Source organism: Chenopodium quinoa, unplaced genomic scaffold (assembly GCF_001683475.1).
Source record: "Chenopodium quinoa cultivar QQ74 unplaced genomic scaffold, ASM168347v1, whole genome shotgun sequence".
Lineage (NCBI taxonomy): Eukaryota > Viridiplantae > Streptophyta > Magnoliopsida > Caryophyllales > Amaranthaceae > Chenopodium > Chenopodium quinoa.
In genome coordinates, this window is record NW_018744835.1 from 356,431 (window position 1) to 371,172 (window position 14,742).

At 36.0% G+C, this 14,742-nt stretch overlaps 2 protein-coding genes across 2 annotated transcripts; one reads left to right on the top strand and one right to left on the bottom strand.

Annotated features, from left to right (window-relative positions):
• Positions 1-871: 871 nt before the first annotated feature.
• Positions 872-4,874, top strand: LOC110704411 (kinesin-like protein KIF15-B). The gene is made up of 8 exons (XM_021882188.1): positions 872-1,964; positions 2,045-2,214; positions 2,325-2,387; positions 2,493-2,512; positions 2,657-2,701; positions 2,888-2,949; positions 4,461-4,570; positions 4,751-4,874. Exons 1-8 carry the CDS (start codon positions 1,892-1,894, stop codon positions 4,850-4,852), a joined length of 645 nt encoding a protein of 214 aa, XP_021737880.1. The 5' UTR covers positions 872-1,891; the 3' UTR covers positions 4,853-4,874.
• A 586-nt stretch (positions 4,875-5,460) lies between these two features.
• LOC110704410 (type IV inositol polyphosphate 5-phosphatase 6-like) lies at positions 5,461-10,537 on the bottom strand. Its single transcript, XM_021882187.1, has 7 exons — positions 9,531-10,537; positions 9,282-9,363; positions 8,870-8,980; positions 8,182-8,793; positions 7,218-7,490; positions 6,408-6,606; positions 5,461-6,198 (listed from the first exon to the last, which is right to left on the bottom strand). The coding sequence occupies exons 1-7, from the start codon at positions 9,628-9,630 to the stop codon at positions 6,097-6,099; spliced, it is 1,479 nt and encodes a 492-aa protein (XP_021737879.1). The 5' UTR covers positions 9,631-10,537; the 3' UTR covers positions 5,461-6,096.
• Positions 10,538-14,742: the final 4,205 nt, after the last annotated feature.

Below are 14,742 nucleotides of genomic sequence, written 5' to 3' on the forward strand. Positions count from 1 at the left end.
CCTTAGTTTAGTTTTTTTTTTGTTTTTTGAATAAAATTCTATAAAAAAAATAAATCTTATACTAAAATAGTTTCTAATCTTATAAAATATAATTACTTAAAATGAAAAAGATTTGACATATCTTTAATACAAATATTTTTATAGCTACGAAGTATAAAAAATATTCTTAACATAATTTTGATAATTTTCTACGTCATTTTATATCTAACATATCTTTCGTAATCCTTTATTTTGATTGAAATTTGTCAACTATATTTTTAAATTTTTTTGTTTATAAAAAACTAATTATAATAATATTTTAATAATAGTTATTGAAAATTACCGGGCATGGCACGGGAACTAACCTAGTTTTTGTTACACATTAAAAACATCTTTATCATGAAATATGTTATTAAATACAAGTAGTAATATTAATTTTAATAATATGAATTTATCTTATATATTTTTTTACTAATATTTAATTATATGCTCCCTCCGTTTCGTAATAATAGCAATAATAGTAAGGAGGACACAAAGTTTTAGGAATTTAGGGTGGGTACCAAAGAAGGAATTTTATAGTAGTATAATGTATAGTAAAATTTCTGCGAATATATTTAATTGTTTGTAAGAGAAGAAATAATAATACTACTGATTATTTTTATCTGCAACATTGGATTATTATTTGTGAGATAAAAATAATATGAGAGAGTTAAAAAAAAATTGAGTAAGTGGGGTTGGTAGGAGAGAGAAATAATAAAATAGTTGTGGCTCATTATCAAATAAAGAAGTGATGCAAAAATTACAAAACAAATGAAAAAGGAAAGTTTGTAATTATTATGAAACAGATGAAAAAGAAAAGTATTGTGAATATTATGAAATAGAGGGTATGTATTTAAGGTTAGATTAGAACGTACATTATTGACATGTTTACTAAGTGTGATTGTGTGTTAATTATTTTAAAACGGGGAGAATAATAGACGATGTCTAAAAAGAGAGACTCCTAGGTTTTGTCACAGATGAACACCCATGTGGCATATGTCCTCAAGTCAATCAAATGGCTTTGTGCTGAATTGTTTTATGCTCAACATCTGCCCCTTCCAATTGACTCGTATGCAAAACTCATTTCCCCTTATTAATTAAACTACTGTATCTCATATCAATGAATGGGTGCTTCCTTCAATCCTAATAACCTGGAGGTGGGCATTTGAGGTATTTGCTACACTTCTTGTATGGAGTGGGAAGAGGGTTTCCTGCTGAAGTCCACTGTCAAAGATGCAAGCTTTTGCTAAATCTCTTGGCTGCAGCATTGACAAGATCAAAACAATGGAGGGATCTGACTATCTTTCAGATTCAATATTACTAACATGTCATCTGTTTGCACGGATTTCATTCCAATGATTGAGATGAAGAACATTCCGTCTCTCCCAAGAGAGATGGTGGAGCATGCTCGTCTCCTGACACAGAAAGCCAGACATGTGCATGGAGGAAGTGAAGTGTTGTGGAATTTGGCAACCAACCCCTATCCTAGTAATACTATCTCTAGCGTGGGCAATCTAATTAACTTGTTATTTGAATCTCTTTTGTTTATGTGTAATGTCTAACGGGCTACTTAATTTTCTAAGTTCTTATTGTCCTGATACAGTGATACCGTTTTATATTAGCCTCCTTTATAGCGTCTAATTAATCTATTCTACTTTATTAACCATAAGCAAAAGAATCATAGCTTTCTACTTAAGGAAAGAAGTCTTAATGAAGGGGAAAAACATGTAGTCAACGGGAAATATCCTTAGTTCTAGTTTAATTCAAAGTTCAAACATTACGTAAAAAGGATATACTACGTAAATAGCATTCAAAACGATAAAAGAAGCGCCAAACACAAATCCAGTGGAAGCAAAGAAGCAAGCTCGCAACAATGGCGGCAACTGATTCTCAGAAACAACTGCTTACTTTGATTCGCGATTTTGCTGCTGAGAAATCTCATGGAGGTTTATCTCTCTCTCTGCTCTGATTGTTCGTGATTTGACCAATTTTTCTTCTAAAAACTCGATTTCAATTTGTTTCGCAGAGAGAAGAGTCTTCAGCTTGAAGAAGCGTATCGAGGAGCTTGAATCAGAGCTGAATTCAGCAAATGCAGAGCTTGAAAATGGAAAGAGATTCAAGCAAACAGCCGATCAAGAGCTCAAAGGTTTCGAGGTCGAATTTTCGATGAATGAAGCTTCAAAGCAAACCCTAGAGGTCTATTCTATCTCCCGATTATAAGTATTTTTGAAATTATTACTTTTTCTAAGCGATTTTATTTGATTTTGTGAATTTGAATCTCGTTATGTGTTTATTTGATTTTTTAGGCAAGAATTGTTTCGATTCAGGATGAAATTTCGAAAGTAGGATCTGATGTTGATGTTCTTAAGGTAATTTGTTGACGATTTTTTGGATGAAATTTGAAATTTTCGTCAATTTTCTGATTTTGATGATGTTGAATGTATGTGAACTTCGCTGTGGAAATCGTTGCGAAGAATGAAGAAGCAGCACTTAGGTACTATTCACCTTTCAGCTTTTTGATCAATTATTTTTGTTCAATATCTTTTGGAAATGATCTTAATCAATGAATTTGCTACATTTCTGGAATTAATTTCTTCTGATAATTAATTATTCTTATGAATTTGCTATTGTTTTATAGAGATGAATTTATCGGTCAAATGCTCAACTTCAAGACTGAGATAAGGTTTGTCTTGCATATACAAGTCTTTAAATCAGTGCATATCACTAAATATTCATACAAGTAGTAAAAATATGTTAGCAGAAGAGATTGATGATTAGCAAACCGTAATTTTGTTTCATGACAAAGTGTTCTTATTCGAGGTTATCGAATTTGTAATTTGCATATGACAATGTGATATACCTACTGCAGAAAATTTCAGGATTTATCCTGTCCCAAAAAGCAGCAAACTAGTTGCCCGAGAACTTCATCAGGTGATTTTTCAGTGTCCTATGACTTATTTAACTTACTGACGATGAAGCTCATGGATCAGACTTCAGTTCCAATGTACATGACAGTTTATTGGCTCTAGCATATCAAAATTACTCTTTGAGTCTGGTGCATGCAATCGGTGTTGGTTGTTCTCTAGTGACTAAGTTCACTAAAATGTTGCTTTAATTTTGTTGGACTAGTTAGTTGCTTGAGCTTCTTGTCAGGTAGTTGGTTTATCCTGCCCTGATTGGGACTTGGGAGCATATATAAAGGCATTAGGTTGATGTTTTATGGTTTCCATACAAGAAAATTGTGTCATTAGTTCTGATCATGCTCTCTAAGAGCAGATTTCAATTGTGGCATGTAGAATTGACTTAGGAGCTATTAACTAAATTGTATTTTTCCATAAAATGAGGAGATGCCAAATGTGATCATATAATCAAAACTCATATAATTGGTTGCTAAGTCTTTTTGGAAAAAGGATCCAAAAGCTATTTACCTTTTGAAGACCATTTTTCACTAACTCAATTAGTGTGCTGGCTACATTTCCCAGCCTAACCACTTGTTGCATGTTATTACCGTGATAAATATTACTTGGAGCAACAAGTAAACTTGTATCTCATCAGGATACAGGGTCATGTGCCTTGGGGCTGGTATGGCAGCTTTGGCAAAATGACTCATATTTTTGGTCATTTGCGGTCAACTAATTTATGTAATTTTTCCTATGCCAAAGTGGGAAAATTAGATGTGCCTGGTCTTGCTAACATTGGGCCAAATGCATTGTAAGCTTATAGCATTGGGGTACCATGAGCTTGCTTGCACTTAGTCTTCTCAAATCTTATAAACAAAGTTGGCTTGGAATATGTATTTGGGATAAGAACTAACCGCACATCAACATCACCACCACCCTAAATGGACTACATGAACGTTGGGCAATGAAGTCAAATTGGCTTTTTTTTTTTTTTTTTTTTTTTTGGGCTTGGCCTTTCATTGAAATAGTCCTGAGATTGATAACATTTGTTTTTCATTTAATTCATTAAGCATTGATTGACTACTTGTGGTTTTTTAAAAAATTTCCTAGTTCAGGAGGCTGAAGATTTTTTCGACTTTGTTGCTATATCTTCATCAGTTGGTTTTTATTAGGCCTAAATACATGAATGAGAAGAAATATACTATGCTGTCATGGGATCATGTCACAGCATTATGCTTGAATGATTTGTTTGTGAATAAGCCGACTGGAATCCTTGATAGAGACTCCTTGTGTGACTTTTCAAATTATATGATGCCTCTGAGAAGTATATCTTGAATCAGTCCTCTATGAGGTCCATTTCCTGTTTGCCTACATGGGTATATTAACTAAAATGTGCTCTTGTATTTCCTTTCAAGTTGGTAAGTAAAAATAAGGGAACAAAATTTGCTTGAATTTCCTTGTATGCATTGCGGTTTTATTTGACTCAACCCTGCCCAGCGAGGTAGAGTACTTTGCATTTACTGAAAGAATGTGATCATGTAGACAGTGGAGATGCAGAAGTGATTAATCTTGAGACTAAGGTCTCTTTCATGGTTGCTCAGACTGCAACAGAAAATGAAGAACGTGAAAGGGAACAGAATCTACATAAGCAGGTACATCTCATACATTGGACTATTGGAGATGTCTGCTAGAACTTAAATCTCATTGCAAACTTGTCATTTTACTGTAATTAGGATGTCTCCAAGCTAAACCACAATATTTGTCAGTGTTATATAATATCTTATCTGGAAGTTTCTGTGACTGATTGATAGTGTGCTTCTGGAACTCTGCAGCTGCAGCAAGATGTGGTTGACTTAAGAAAGAGACTGGAGCTGATTGAGACAATTATGAAGGACATCAAGGAGTTACAGAACTTAACAAAATATCCTTATTGACTGTATTATTTCCATGTTATTTATAAAAGCAGTCAATCAGTCATACAATAGACAACAAAAAGGATAGTCATTTGTTAAGTTTAGAAGGATCTGCTACGTCTTTTCCCATAATATCTGCACTGGAATTCATTGCTAGCTACTCAAATATCCACACTTCTGGTTGGTCCATAAAATTAAAATGCATTGCCAACATTTCTATTTTCATAATAGCATACATCATTTATATTTTCATTATGAAATTCAGAATTATTCTTTTAAAAGAGGGGGTGGGGGGTTCAGGTGTAGAGATGCATACAATGTTTGCATGCATTGGTTTGTGTAATTATTCTAGATCTCAATGGCTATTTCTACACGGAATAAATAACTTGTTGACAGACTGTAAAAAAAATTTCACTTACGCTAAGATACTTGTTGAAAAGTTGATTTCCTGATAATCTTATAATTCTTTTATTACTATGTATCTGTATAAACTTTTGCTTAAAATATCTATACAATGTCATGTTCTCTTTGACTGGATACAAGCAGACTTCTAATATGGAGGAGAAATGTGCTCTCTTCAGAGAGGAGTTGCAAAGGAAGTGTATTTGTCCTACTTGTCATCTTGATAACTCAGAGGCCTTGGCGTAACTACTTCAGGCAATGGAGCTAAGTTGATTTCCTGTAAGCATTGAATTTGGTTTTGCCCTTTATTCATGTTGATAATTGATTAACGTAAATCATTCCATAATAGTCTAAGTTACAGATTTTGAGATACATTGAATGTGCAAACCATTTAATTTCCCATGAGTTGGATATACAAATAAGATATGATGTTGTAAAGAAGTGAGAAAAGTTGCATCTGTACACTGTAGAGCAGCCTGTTTGTTACTTCATTTCGTATCTTCTTTTTTTCGCAAGCACTTGTGTGCAAATGATCAATGTAGGAATACACAAAACTCTGATGCCTTTTCCCCTCAGTTTTGCATGAATGGCTTTTGTCACATTGTTTTGTGAACTTTGTGTTTTTATCTTCTGCTAAAAGAACAAGAGGGGAAAAGCAGAGTAAAATTACAACCGATGTCCAAGCATCCCCTCTTCACTTCCATTACCTAGATGGTGCTTAGGAAGAGAAGATGAAAGAATGAAAAATTGTATGGGGCTATAAACATGAATATTGATATGGAAGAGGGATGTATGGTAGTTATTTTCACCTATAGAACCCTGGTAAGCTGTAGCAATGTGCCATATGAAACACCAGCTTAATGCTATGATCTATTTTGAGTATTATCTAGAGTCTCACTTGCTGATTCTTCTGTTTCTGCCTTGATCAGTGATAATAACGTACGTTTAGAGGTGGTGGATTGGCCCTGTAAAAATAGAACGAATTTAGCATTAGTGAGATTATTTAATATTTCATAATTTATAAACTGATTGAATCTGGTCAAACATCAGTAAAGATGATTAGTGATTTCATAGATTGACCCTTAGACGAAAAACCTTCAAGAATAACTCCCCTGCACAGCCTTTTAATTGCTACATCAGGTAATGAATATATGTTTCACTTTTTGATACTTACTTGAGGTGTATCAAATCTAGATAGATTCATTGAAGTAAGAAACTTGCTTAGTGCAACCGTCTTGGAATTTGCAGGTCCCAGGACATCTACTTCTGTGGTGAAAAGGGCAGAGACAGGCCTATGGTCAGAGAATTTACTTTCTCCACGAACATAATTAAGTTGTTGTATCCCTTTCCCGAACCACATAATCCTGTCACACCTGAAATCACATCAATTCTCCTTGGTTCATATTCAAATTAATTGGGATGATTTTACAGCGGTCATTTGAAAAATGACTACCATATTATTTAAATGATGTATAATATGATCGCTTCATTTTTTCACGTTATAAAATGGCCACAATTAGTCTTATAATATCTACAATGTAAATATAAATTTTGAAAATTTTAATCCAACATAAAATAAATATTTTTTGAGAAACTATAAAATAAGAATAAAAGTTACATAAATGAAACTAAAAATTTGATAAATAAAAAACATATTGATAATACTATTTAATACCATTAATAAAGTAATATAACTTATTACTTGGAGAAAATATGTCAATTATGAACTATATAATCATTAAAACATTATGCTAATCATATTTCAAACAAATACTGTAAAATTTTCAAATTAATTGAGGTCTTAGTGTATATTTATCTAAAGCTTCTGATGTCTATATAGTCCCTATAAGATTACTCATAACTCGCAAGCCTTAGATAAGGTCCATTGCTACATGCAGTATTCCGTGACATTAATCATATTATATCATTCATACTGGTAAGCACTAAACATCAATTAATAAATTTTACTGAACTATGACTATACCATGCTGGGGTTCTTCTCTTTTCTCCTGTATTTGGATTGAAGGGGGCATGCTTATCTCCTGTGTATCGATTGCCAAGCTCTACAGAGTACTTGTATGTTGGTGCAAACTCAATATCTCCTTCTTTCCATCCTTGGAATACTCCTCGTTGTTGTTCCTTCTTAAGCTGGTCAAACTTCTGCAGTTCTTTCCACTTCTTCTTCCTTATCAACTCCCTGGCCTTGTCATCATCCATGCATAGTCGGTAGTTCAGGTCTCCAAACCAAAATATTCGGCTGTTTCACAACTTACACAGTACTATTAGAGCAGAAATGACAAAAATCGCGCAGTATATATGACTCATAAGTCATGGTTTTTACTTGTGGTACTATGCCTTTAAGAAAAGTACAAGTACTGTTCTATTAGAAATTTTCTTTTTGTTAGTGTTAACTGTTAAGTCTTGATGCATTCAGCTTAGGTTCTGAGCATCTTGGCCTCCTTGTAGGGCCTGTACATCCTGTTCGTGCCAAAATTCCATCCGGGATTAATGTTGGCATATATATCTGTAAAATCTTCCTATTTTCTTGATTTTTTCAGCACCAGCCGCTAGGCTAGTCAGAATAATTCAAGACACTGAATTCAGGCAGATGCTATTACTCCAGAACTTTAATAACCATCAAACTAAATTGAGCATGCATACAATTATATGAAATTGGTGTTATGCTATAGTTTTGTGACTGCTGTCTCCGAGGAACCATATAGCAAGACCTTAACCATAATGTTATAAGTATCATACTATCATGGGACCTATGATTGTTGTTGGTGAGATCTCAAGTTTTTTTCTATGGCTAGGTTTTCTACCAAACCAAGCACAAACTTCACAAAATTGTGCTTCTGTCACCAAGAAAGAATGATGGGATACTTGTTGTTTGGTAGGGGGGGGGGGGGTGGAGGTGAAGGGGGAGCGATGAAGTATAGTATGCTTACTCGTGTCCGGTTATGGTGGGAGGAAGAGGATCATCAAACTCTTGAGGAAGTCGAGGGAAGGCTGTTCGCTTAAAGATCTCCCCTACTTGTTGATTTCTTCGCAATTCATCCCCTTTCTTCTGGCCAGAAGCCAAATGAGCAGTAATGAAGCAAAAACTAGTTCCATCTATTGACATGCTGACTGAGACAGCACCTTTGTTTCCCAAACAACCCATTATACCACAAGCAACTGGAAACGCCTTCACATTTGAAACTCGATACTTCCTTATAATATCCCTTTTCATCCATACACTGATGAAGATTCCTACCATCTTCTTGCTGGCCATCAGTTTATATGCAGGATTTCCACCCTGCTCCCCGCCATGTAGAGTTTTCATTCTCTCTCTCTGCGGAGTTGTGCTCCTTCTAAATCTTGATTGTCCTCTAGAATTCGAAGGTTTGGCATACTCGTAATCATCACTAATTATTGGAGAATTCATCGTAGGTGTCAACCAAACACACCCAACTTTGTTGTTGAGAGTTTTTCCTATCAACAGGTTCCATTTTCTCGCGTCTGTATAATCTTCCAGTCCAATTACTGTCATTGTTTTAAGAGGGACAACCTCTTGAAACCTGTAGAAACAAGTTCTGATCATTCAGGACTTCTGTTTGGGTCATGATATGCAATATGCTTCAAAATGTTACCTACCCAAGAACGTATATGTCCACTGAGTTCTTTAAATTTAGCCATTCATCCAAATCTGCAGCTAGGCTTCCTACTGGTGATTTTCCGCCGACATTCCATGTCCCCACGAAAACTCTGGTCCAAACATGTCAACCACACATCACCAATACAATGATAAAATCTAAAAATAACATTTATGGACTGTTTGGTAGGCGATAATGAATGTTGATAATGGCAATAATTTTGTACAGAACATCTTATTTTAGATGATAGGTTCTCTCCCAATGTTCATTATGATGCAATTTCTTTACAAAACAAGAACGTAGACATTGGTATTGGACTTTCCTTTCGTAATTACATGGTTCATTACCATTACCTGTCTAACAAACAGAGTGTTATAGATGGTCAATGAAATGAAATGGCCTGAATGAATTACCTTAGTTCATGGGTTAATCCTGACGATTTGATATCTCTAGATGTGACAAAACTATGGCTCTGGTATTCCTCAGGTTCACTATCTGCAAGAAACTCAGCATTATCGATAGCAGATTATGCAGAAGCAATAACTCTGAAGATGATTACAATCAAAGTCACAACATGAAAACAGCATTGAACATATGCAGAAGATAAACTTCTTTTCAATGGAGGGTAGGGGGGTAAGAGAGGGAAAGTTGCAGTTTCACACCTGAAACTTCAGCAGGGCTAGACGGCTCGGATTTCTTGGCTTTCTTCCTGAGCCATTTCTGAGACCTGCCTGATGATGACCTTAACAATTCACTGCCCATCGCTTAACGAGAAGGTGTTGTCGTCCATGCAGCAACTAGAACGCCTTACAGTAAGCCTTCTAACTTTTGAATTTCAGGTAATTTTTTTTTTCTTTCAGAGATTCAGGTGAATGTGGTAAGCTTCCTTATTCTGTATTTTCATCAAATTTTGGGCAAAATTTTTGAAAAATTGGAAGAAAATGTTTTTTCTTGCAAGCAAGAAAATTTCAATAATCAGATTGTGAATGATTAAACAAATCACGTACTGAGCTGGCTTATGATAGACGTGATAAGCTTAATAGATCATATGCTAATTATAGGTTAAGCATTAAAAAGGTCAAAGTAGGTTTTATTGGTTGAATATATATATAAAGGTTGATATAACATATAATATTAGTCCACTTTTCCATGTTATTGTCAATGTAAATCTATGATTTTCCAAGCTATTTAATCTAAGAAACAGGTATATTAGTTAAGGACTTGCAAATCATAAATCATAAGAATTAGTTGTGACCCTTTCAAGTCCCCAGCTTTGTTTATTACTGTGCTTCCTCATGGTGGTTGTCACGTATTGTCTGTCTTGCTGTTCCTATTTCATCCTCTTTCATTTTCGGGTTAACATCAGTTGTCATTTTTGTTTCAAGTGAATTTCTCTTGGAGAGCCGGGGAGGTCCGTTGTGAAAACTCGAACATTTCTATTATGCACCCAAGTCTACCTAGAAATGTGTACATCGTTCAAGGCCTAAGTTACTTCATATCGCGTTGAACATTATTTTGTACATTTCCAATAGTGGTAGCCATCTTCATACATCAGTAGTCAATTTATTTTGGAGTGGGTCTTCTAGGAGAGGTCCTTTTTTAATACCAAACAAGTTTTTCATTCACTAAAGTTTACTCAGAATTGTGTGAATTAAAGCCCAACTTGTAAGTTAATTGATGGGTATCGACTATTATCCTATACATCACCAAGAGTGACTTGTATCCGCCTAAAATTATCTACGATATACAAGTTACAATGTTTGTAAAAGTTGTCTTAATCTCATTATTACATTGTCCTCACTCCAATAGAATTAATAATTACATTTCTCATACATCTTATAATTGAAGACCAGCCACAATTTTAATACATTTCCTTTATGATTGTTGTATTATTCTTGCACTCTTTCCACTACTCAACCTAAAAAGGATGACTTAACAAAGTCATTTCACAAACTCTTACTAAATTAGAAAAATAAAACGCGTAAACTTTTATTTAAAGTTGACAAGGAAAAAAACAGAACATTAGAAAATCCTCATTGGATGGAAAATTTTACTAAATTTGAAAATTTGGCAAAATTTCGGACATTTTTTTTAGTATAAGTAGTATTTATGCAAGACTTACTCTTATAACTTTTTCCAGCAAGATTGTTCTATTAGATTTAGAATACAATGATTAGTCGCAAAGCCAGAATTTTAAAAACAGGGTGTTGATATTATGTTATTTAGAGACTATAAATTACTTCATACAAGCATATTTAAGAGAGAAAAAGACTTTATTATAGTTTTTGTTTCTAATGTAGGGTTAGCCAACACCCCATGCATCTTAGTCGCTTCTCACCCAAATTGTCACTAATCTATATTGGGTTGTCTCTAGCACTTTACTCCGGCAAATTATCCTTTGCTGTTGGGTATAGGTCTCAATACTAATAATGTGTTATGGGTTGTGATTGTGTGAATGAATTCTATTTCCATATGTGTTGTAGTCATTGAAAATCATTGTCAAAAGTTTAAGTAAATGCACAAATAGTCTGAAACTAGTAAGACCCAAATGTATAATAAAAAGAACAGCAGTACCCTAGATACCGTTGGCATTGATTACTAGAAAGGGAGTGTAGGTCATATAAAAGGTCCCACAGCATAAATTTCTAATCAGATAAGCAACATTGTGGATGTGATTTTGGGCATAATAATTAAGAGGAAGATAAAACTAAACTTCCCCTGTAATGTTTATGTGATTCAGTGGCTAGAGTTTCTTATGGATTGATTCATCATCTCATTGTCTAGTGGGCACTTGGAATGTGTTATGCAGTGACAAAAACATGTCACAATTGATATGGATGTGCATATGTAAATGTTGCAAATGTGCTGAGCCGAGCTAAGTCGATTTGAGTTTTATTTTATTCATCTTAACTTTGATAGAAATTATCAGTGTTCATTCCATCTAAGGCTTGAAAGCGCTTTTGAAAGTTTTGTTTGAAAGGGCTTGGTCGAAAAGAAAATCCGAGCCCAAATCAATTTCTTCCCTAACCTTTCCCATCTACATGCATGAAATGAGACTTCGACCTCACACTTATTAATTCTTACCCAGAAGTTAGAGGGAAAGTCACTGGTCCAATACATCTAGATACTCCTAATTGAATATGGGCAATGTATTACTCATTTAGTCTCTTTGTCATATTTATCTATATAGACAAATTTACCAAATTTTAAAACTAACAATTTATAATTCATATAAATGGAATAGGTGTTTAAAGCAATTCAATATTTATAAGAACATTGAAAAAATACTATATTGAATTGATTGCTCATACAACGAGAAATTGAAAATAAAATAAAAAATGACGTAAAAAATAGTTTAAGTGGGATAATATTTTTATTAGAATTTGACACGTGTACAATAATGAAATAAGTATTATTTTGGTTTAAAACAATGGGTTCTTCGTTTGTACCTTTCTTTTGGGCTGAAAACTAGACTTGGCCTAAGTGCTGACTGGGGCGAGGGTTTCCTGCACAGCAAACATACGTAAACTGGCCTCGGGGGTTGTGCCGAGGAAGACCCCTCCGATGCCGAAGTCAGTAAGTGTTTCTAGAGAAAGAAAACTATGCAAGAGAATTAATTGCTTCGGGTTTAAAGTGAATGAATGTAAAGAGAGGGAAATCAAGGCTTTTATACCTTGCTCAAATAGAAAGATTGGGCCTTGAAGTCAAATGGGCTTGCCATGTTAACTGGGCCTTTGACTGACCTGACATGCTTTAGGAGAGTTGAACCTTCTTTGGGCTTTATAATTGGATCATTTGTGGACCAGCCCAATTGGAATAAATTGGACCCAAACAACTTGCCCCCATACCCGATTCGGAAGTTTGACGAGTTGGGCTTTGACTTGCAAAATGGAGGGAAGCAAATGATTAGGTAGCATTTGAATTTTGTGGTTATTGAGGCAATAACGGTTGTTTGTAGTTATTAGGGAATATTGAGGGTTTAGTGGGCGGTTAATTAGAGAGGAAGATGAATGGATGAAGCAATGAAGTGGAGTTAGTGGGATTTTTCGTGGCACGACCTTCGAGCATCCCCAAATTTGCAGGTATAAAGACCACATGTCCCTTTCTCTCTTCGTACTTCAATTTTCGCTAATCCTTTCTTGTTTTCGCTAATTTCCCAATTAAACTCTTTCCCCTTTTTGCTCGAATTTTGCTATCCGAAGCCAATAATTGAAATTCGTTGCCCTGAACGTATAGATAGGCAAATTCCGTATTTGAACAAGGTAATTTTCTTTGAAATTTGTTCGATTTTTCTTGTTTTTCAAGTACCCCTTCTTTTTCCCTTTTTTGCGCAACCACCTTCGAGAATGGCCGGCGATCGTGGAAAGAAAAAGGTAGAGGCTGAGCCGAGTGTTGTGGAAGAAGAAGAGGTTCCACAATTGACTTTGCGGTAAAATTGTCCCTTGGCGATGATGCCACCCCTCAGCGACCAGAACCCTAGGGCTAGGACTAATGCTTCCACCGCTCCAAGCGGCTCTGCAATTAGGGCTCTCCCATTGACCACCTTGGCGCTCAGGGCCTTGGGAGAAGCCAGTACTTTTGGCCGAAGTGCGGCTTTGGAATCAAGGCCGCTGACCCTTGAGGAAAGGGAATGGCTGGATGAGCGTGAAAAAGCCGACATTATGTTGTCTCCGCCCTATAAATGGTGGATTGAGAATGACGCCGAGTTCTACTTTGCCGAATAAATTAAGATTTGCTACGGAATTCTAGAGGAAGATGGGTATTGGTGCCAAATGCCCTCTTTAGACTATAGGGTTTATCGCCCCCTGCCTGGCTACATTGGGGTTTACACCCACCAGCTGCAATACGCAGTTCCCATTTCACTCCTTTATAACTTCGGTGCTGAACGGGTATAGCATCTTGTTGTGTCAGCTGACTCCCGTGAGCATCTGAAGGGTGATGACTTATCTTTGGGTGTGCCTGTTTTATGGATTTACGCCTAGCGTCCATTGCTTCCGCTGCATGCATAAACTGGTCTCGAACACCCAGGTAAACAGGTTTCATGGCCCCGACTGGTGGCAAATTGAAGATGAGAAGGGCTACCTATCGGTCTGGCCGAACGATACCTCGAAAAAAGACTGGAGGGGTCAATGGATTTGGGTAAGGGCGCCCCAAGACGAAGACCATCCAAACTACTTCGGTGCGCCGAGGTATTTGAGAAAGCCTGAACCTAGCATGCCCTGCATCGGTCCTGATGAGTTCTCGATGCGGACCTGAAGCAGATGACACTTTTTGACGGACCACAATACATGGGGCCACGGGCTGGATGAAGGACGTGCCCACTACTTGGCTGCCTTGTTGCCACTACATCTTCCAAGAGAAGATGCTTGTTATTTTCAGCCTTAGCCGAAAGTACCAAGGCGGTAAGGAGCTCTACTAGGGCCGAGGGCTTTATTATTTCCTTTTTTGTTTCTTTTGGTTTTTTTATGCCTATTTTCTTCGGCGAAGCCAATTGTTTTTTTTTTTCTTTTCAGTGTTGTACGAAGAGAATTCTAGCATTAATTATGAGTTGCTCGGGATCACTCAGGATAGGAATCCGATCACCAACACTCCCAAGATCACATATTCAAAGGACTGGCCTCTCAGCTTGTACGAGAAGAGGTTTCAGATAGTCACTGCGGCTGAGTATCAATCGTATAAACCTTGGTGGGAGAATAGTGATCCTTACTTTATTTTGACTACCGAAGAGCAAGCCGCTGCAGCCCGTGCTTCTTCTGCAGCCAGAACTCCTGCAAACCGATACAACTGCTCAAGGAGTTTAAGAGGAAGAAGACAAAGACGAGCGTCTACTCAAGACTTCGGTGAGCTTTCAAACTTGACTCATTTGTTGTTGTT

Bases quoted from the DNA above. Each gene is read 5' to 3' on its own strand.
- LOC110704411 (XM_021882188.1), top strand. From the start codon at position 1,892: ATGGCGGCAACTGATTCTCAGAAACAACTGCTTACTTTGATTCGCGAT. The intron at 1,965-2,044 runs GTTTATCTCTCT...TTTGTTTCGCAG, and splicing joins TGCTGAGAAATCTCATGGAG to AGAGAAGAGTCTTCAGCTTG. The intron at 4,571-4,750 runs GTACATCTCATA...GGAACTCTGCAG, and splicing joins AACAGAATCTACATAAGCAG to CTGCAGCAAGATGTGGTTGA.
- LOC110704410 (XM_021882187.1), bottom strand. From the start codon at position 9,630: ATGGGCAGTGAATTGTTAAGGTCATCATCAGGCAGGTCTCAGAAATGG. The intron at 9,364-9,530 runs GTGTGAAACTGC...AGTTTCTTGCAG, and splicing joins TAGCCCTGCTGAAGTTTCAG to ATAGTGAACCTGAGGAATAC. The intron at 8,981-9,281 runs GTAATTCATTCA...TGTTTGGACCAG, and splicing joins GGATTAACCCATGAACTAAG to AGTTTTCGTGGGGACATGGA.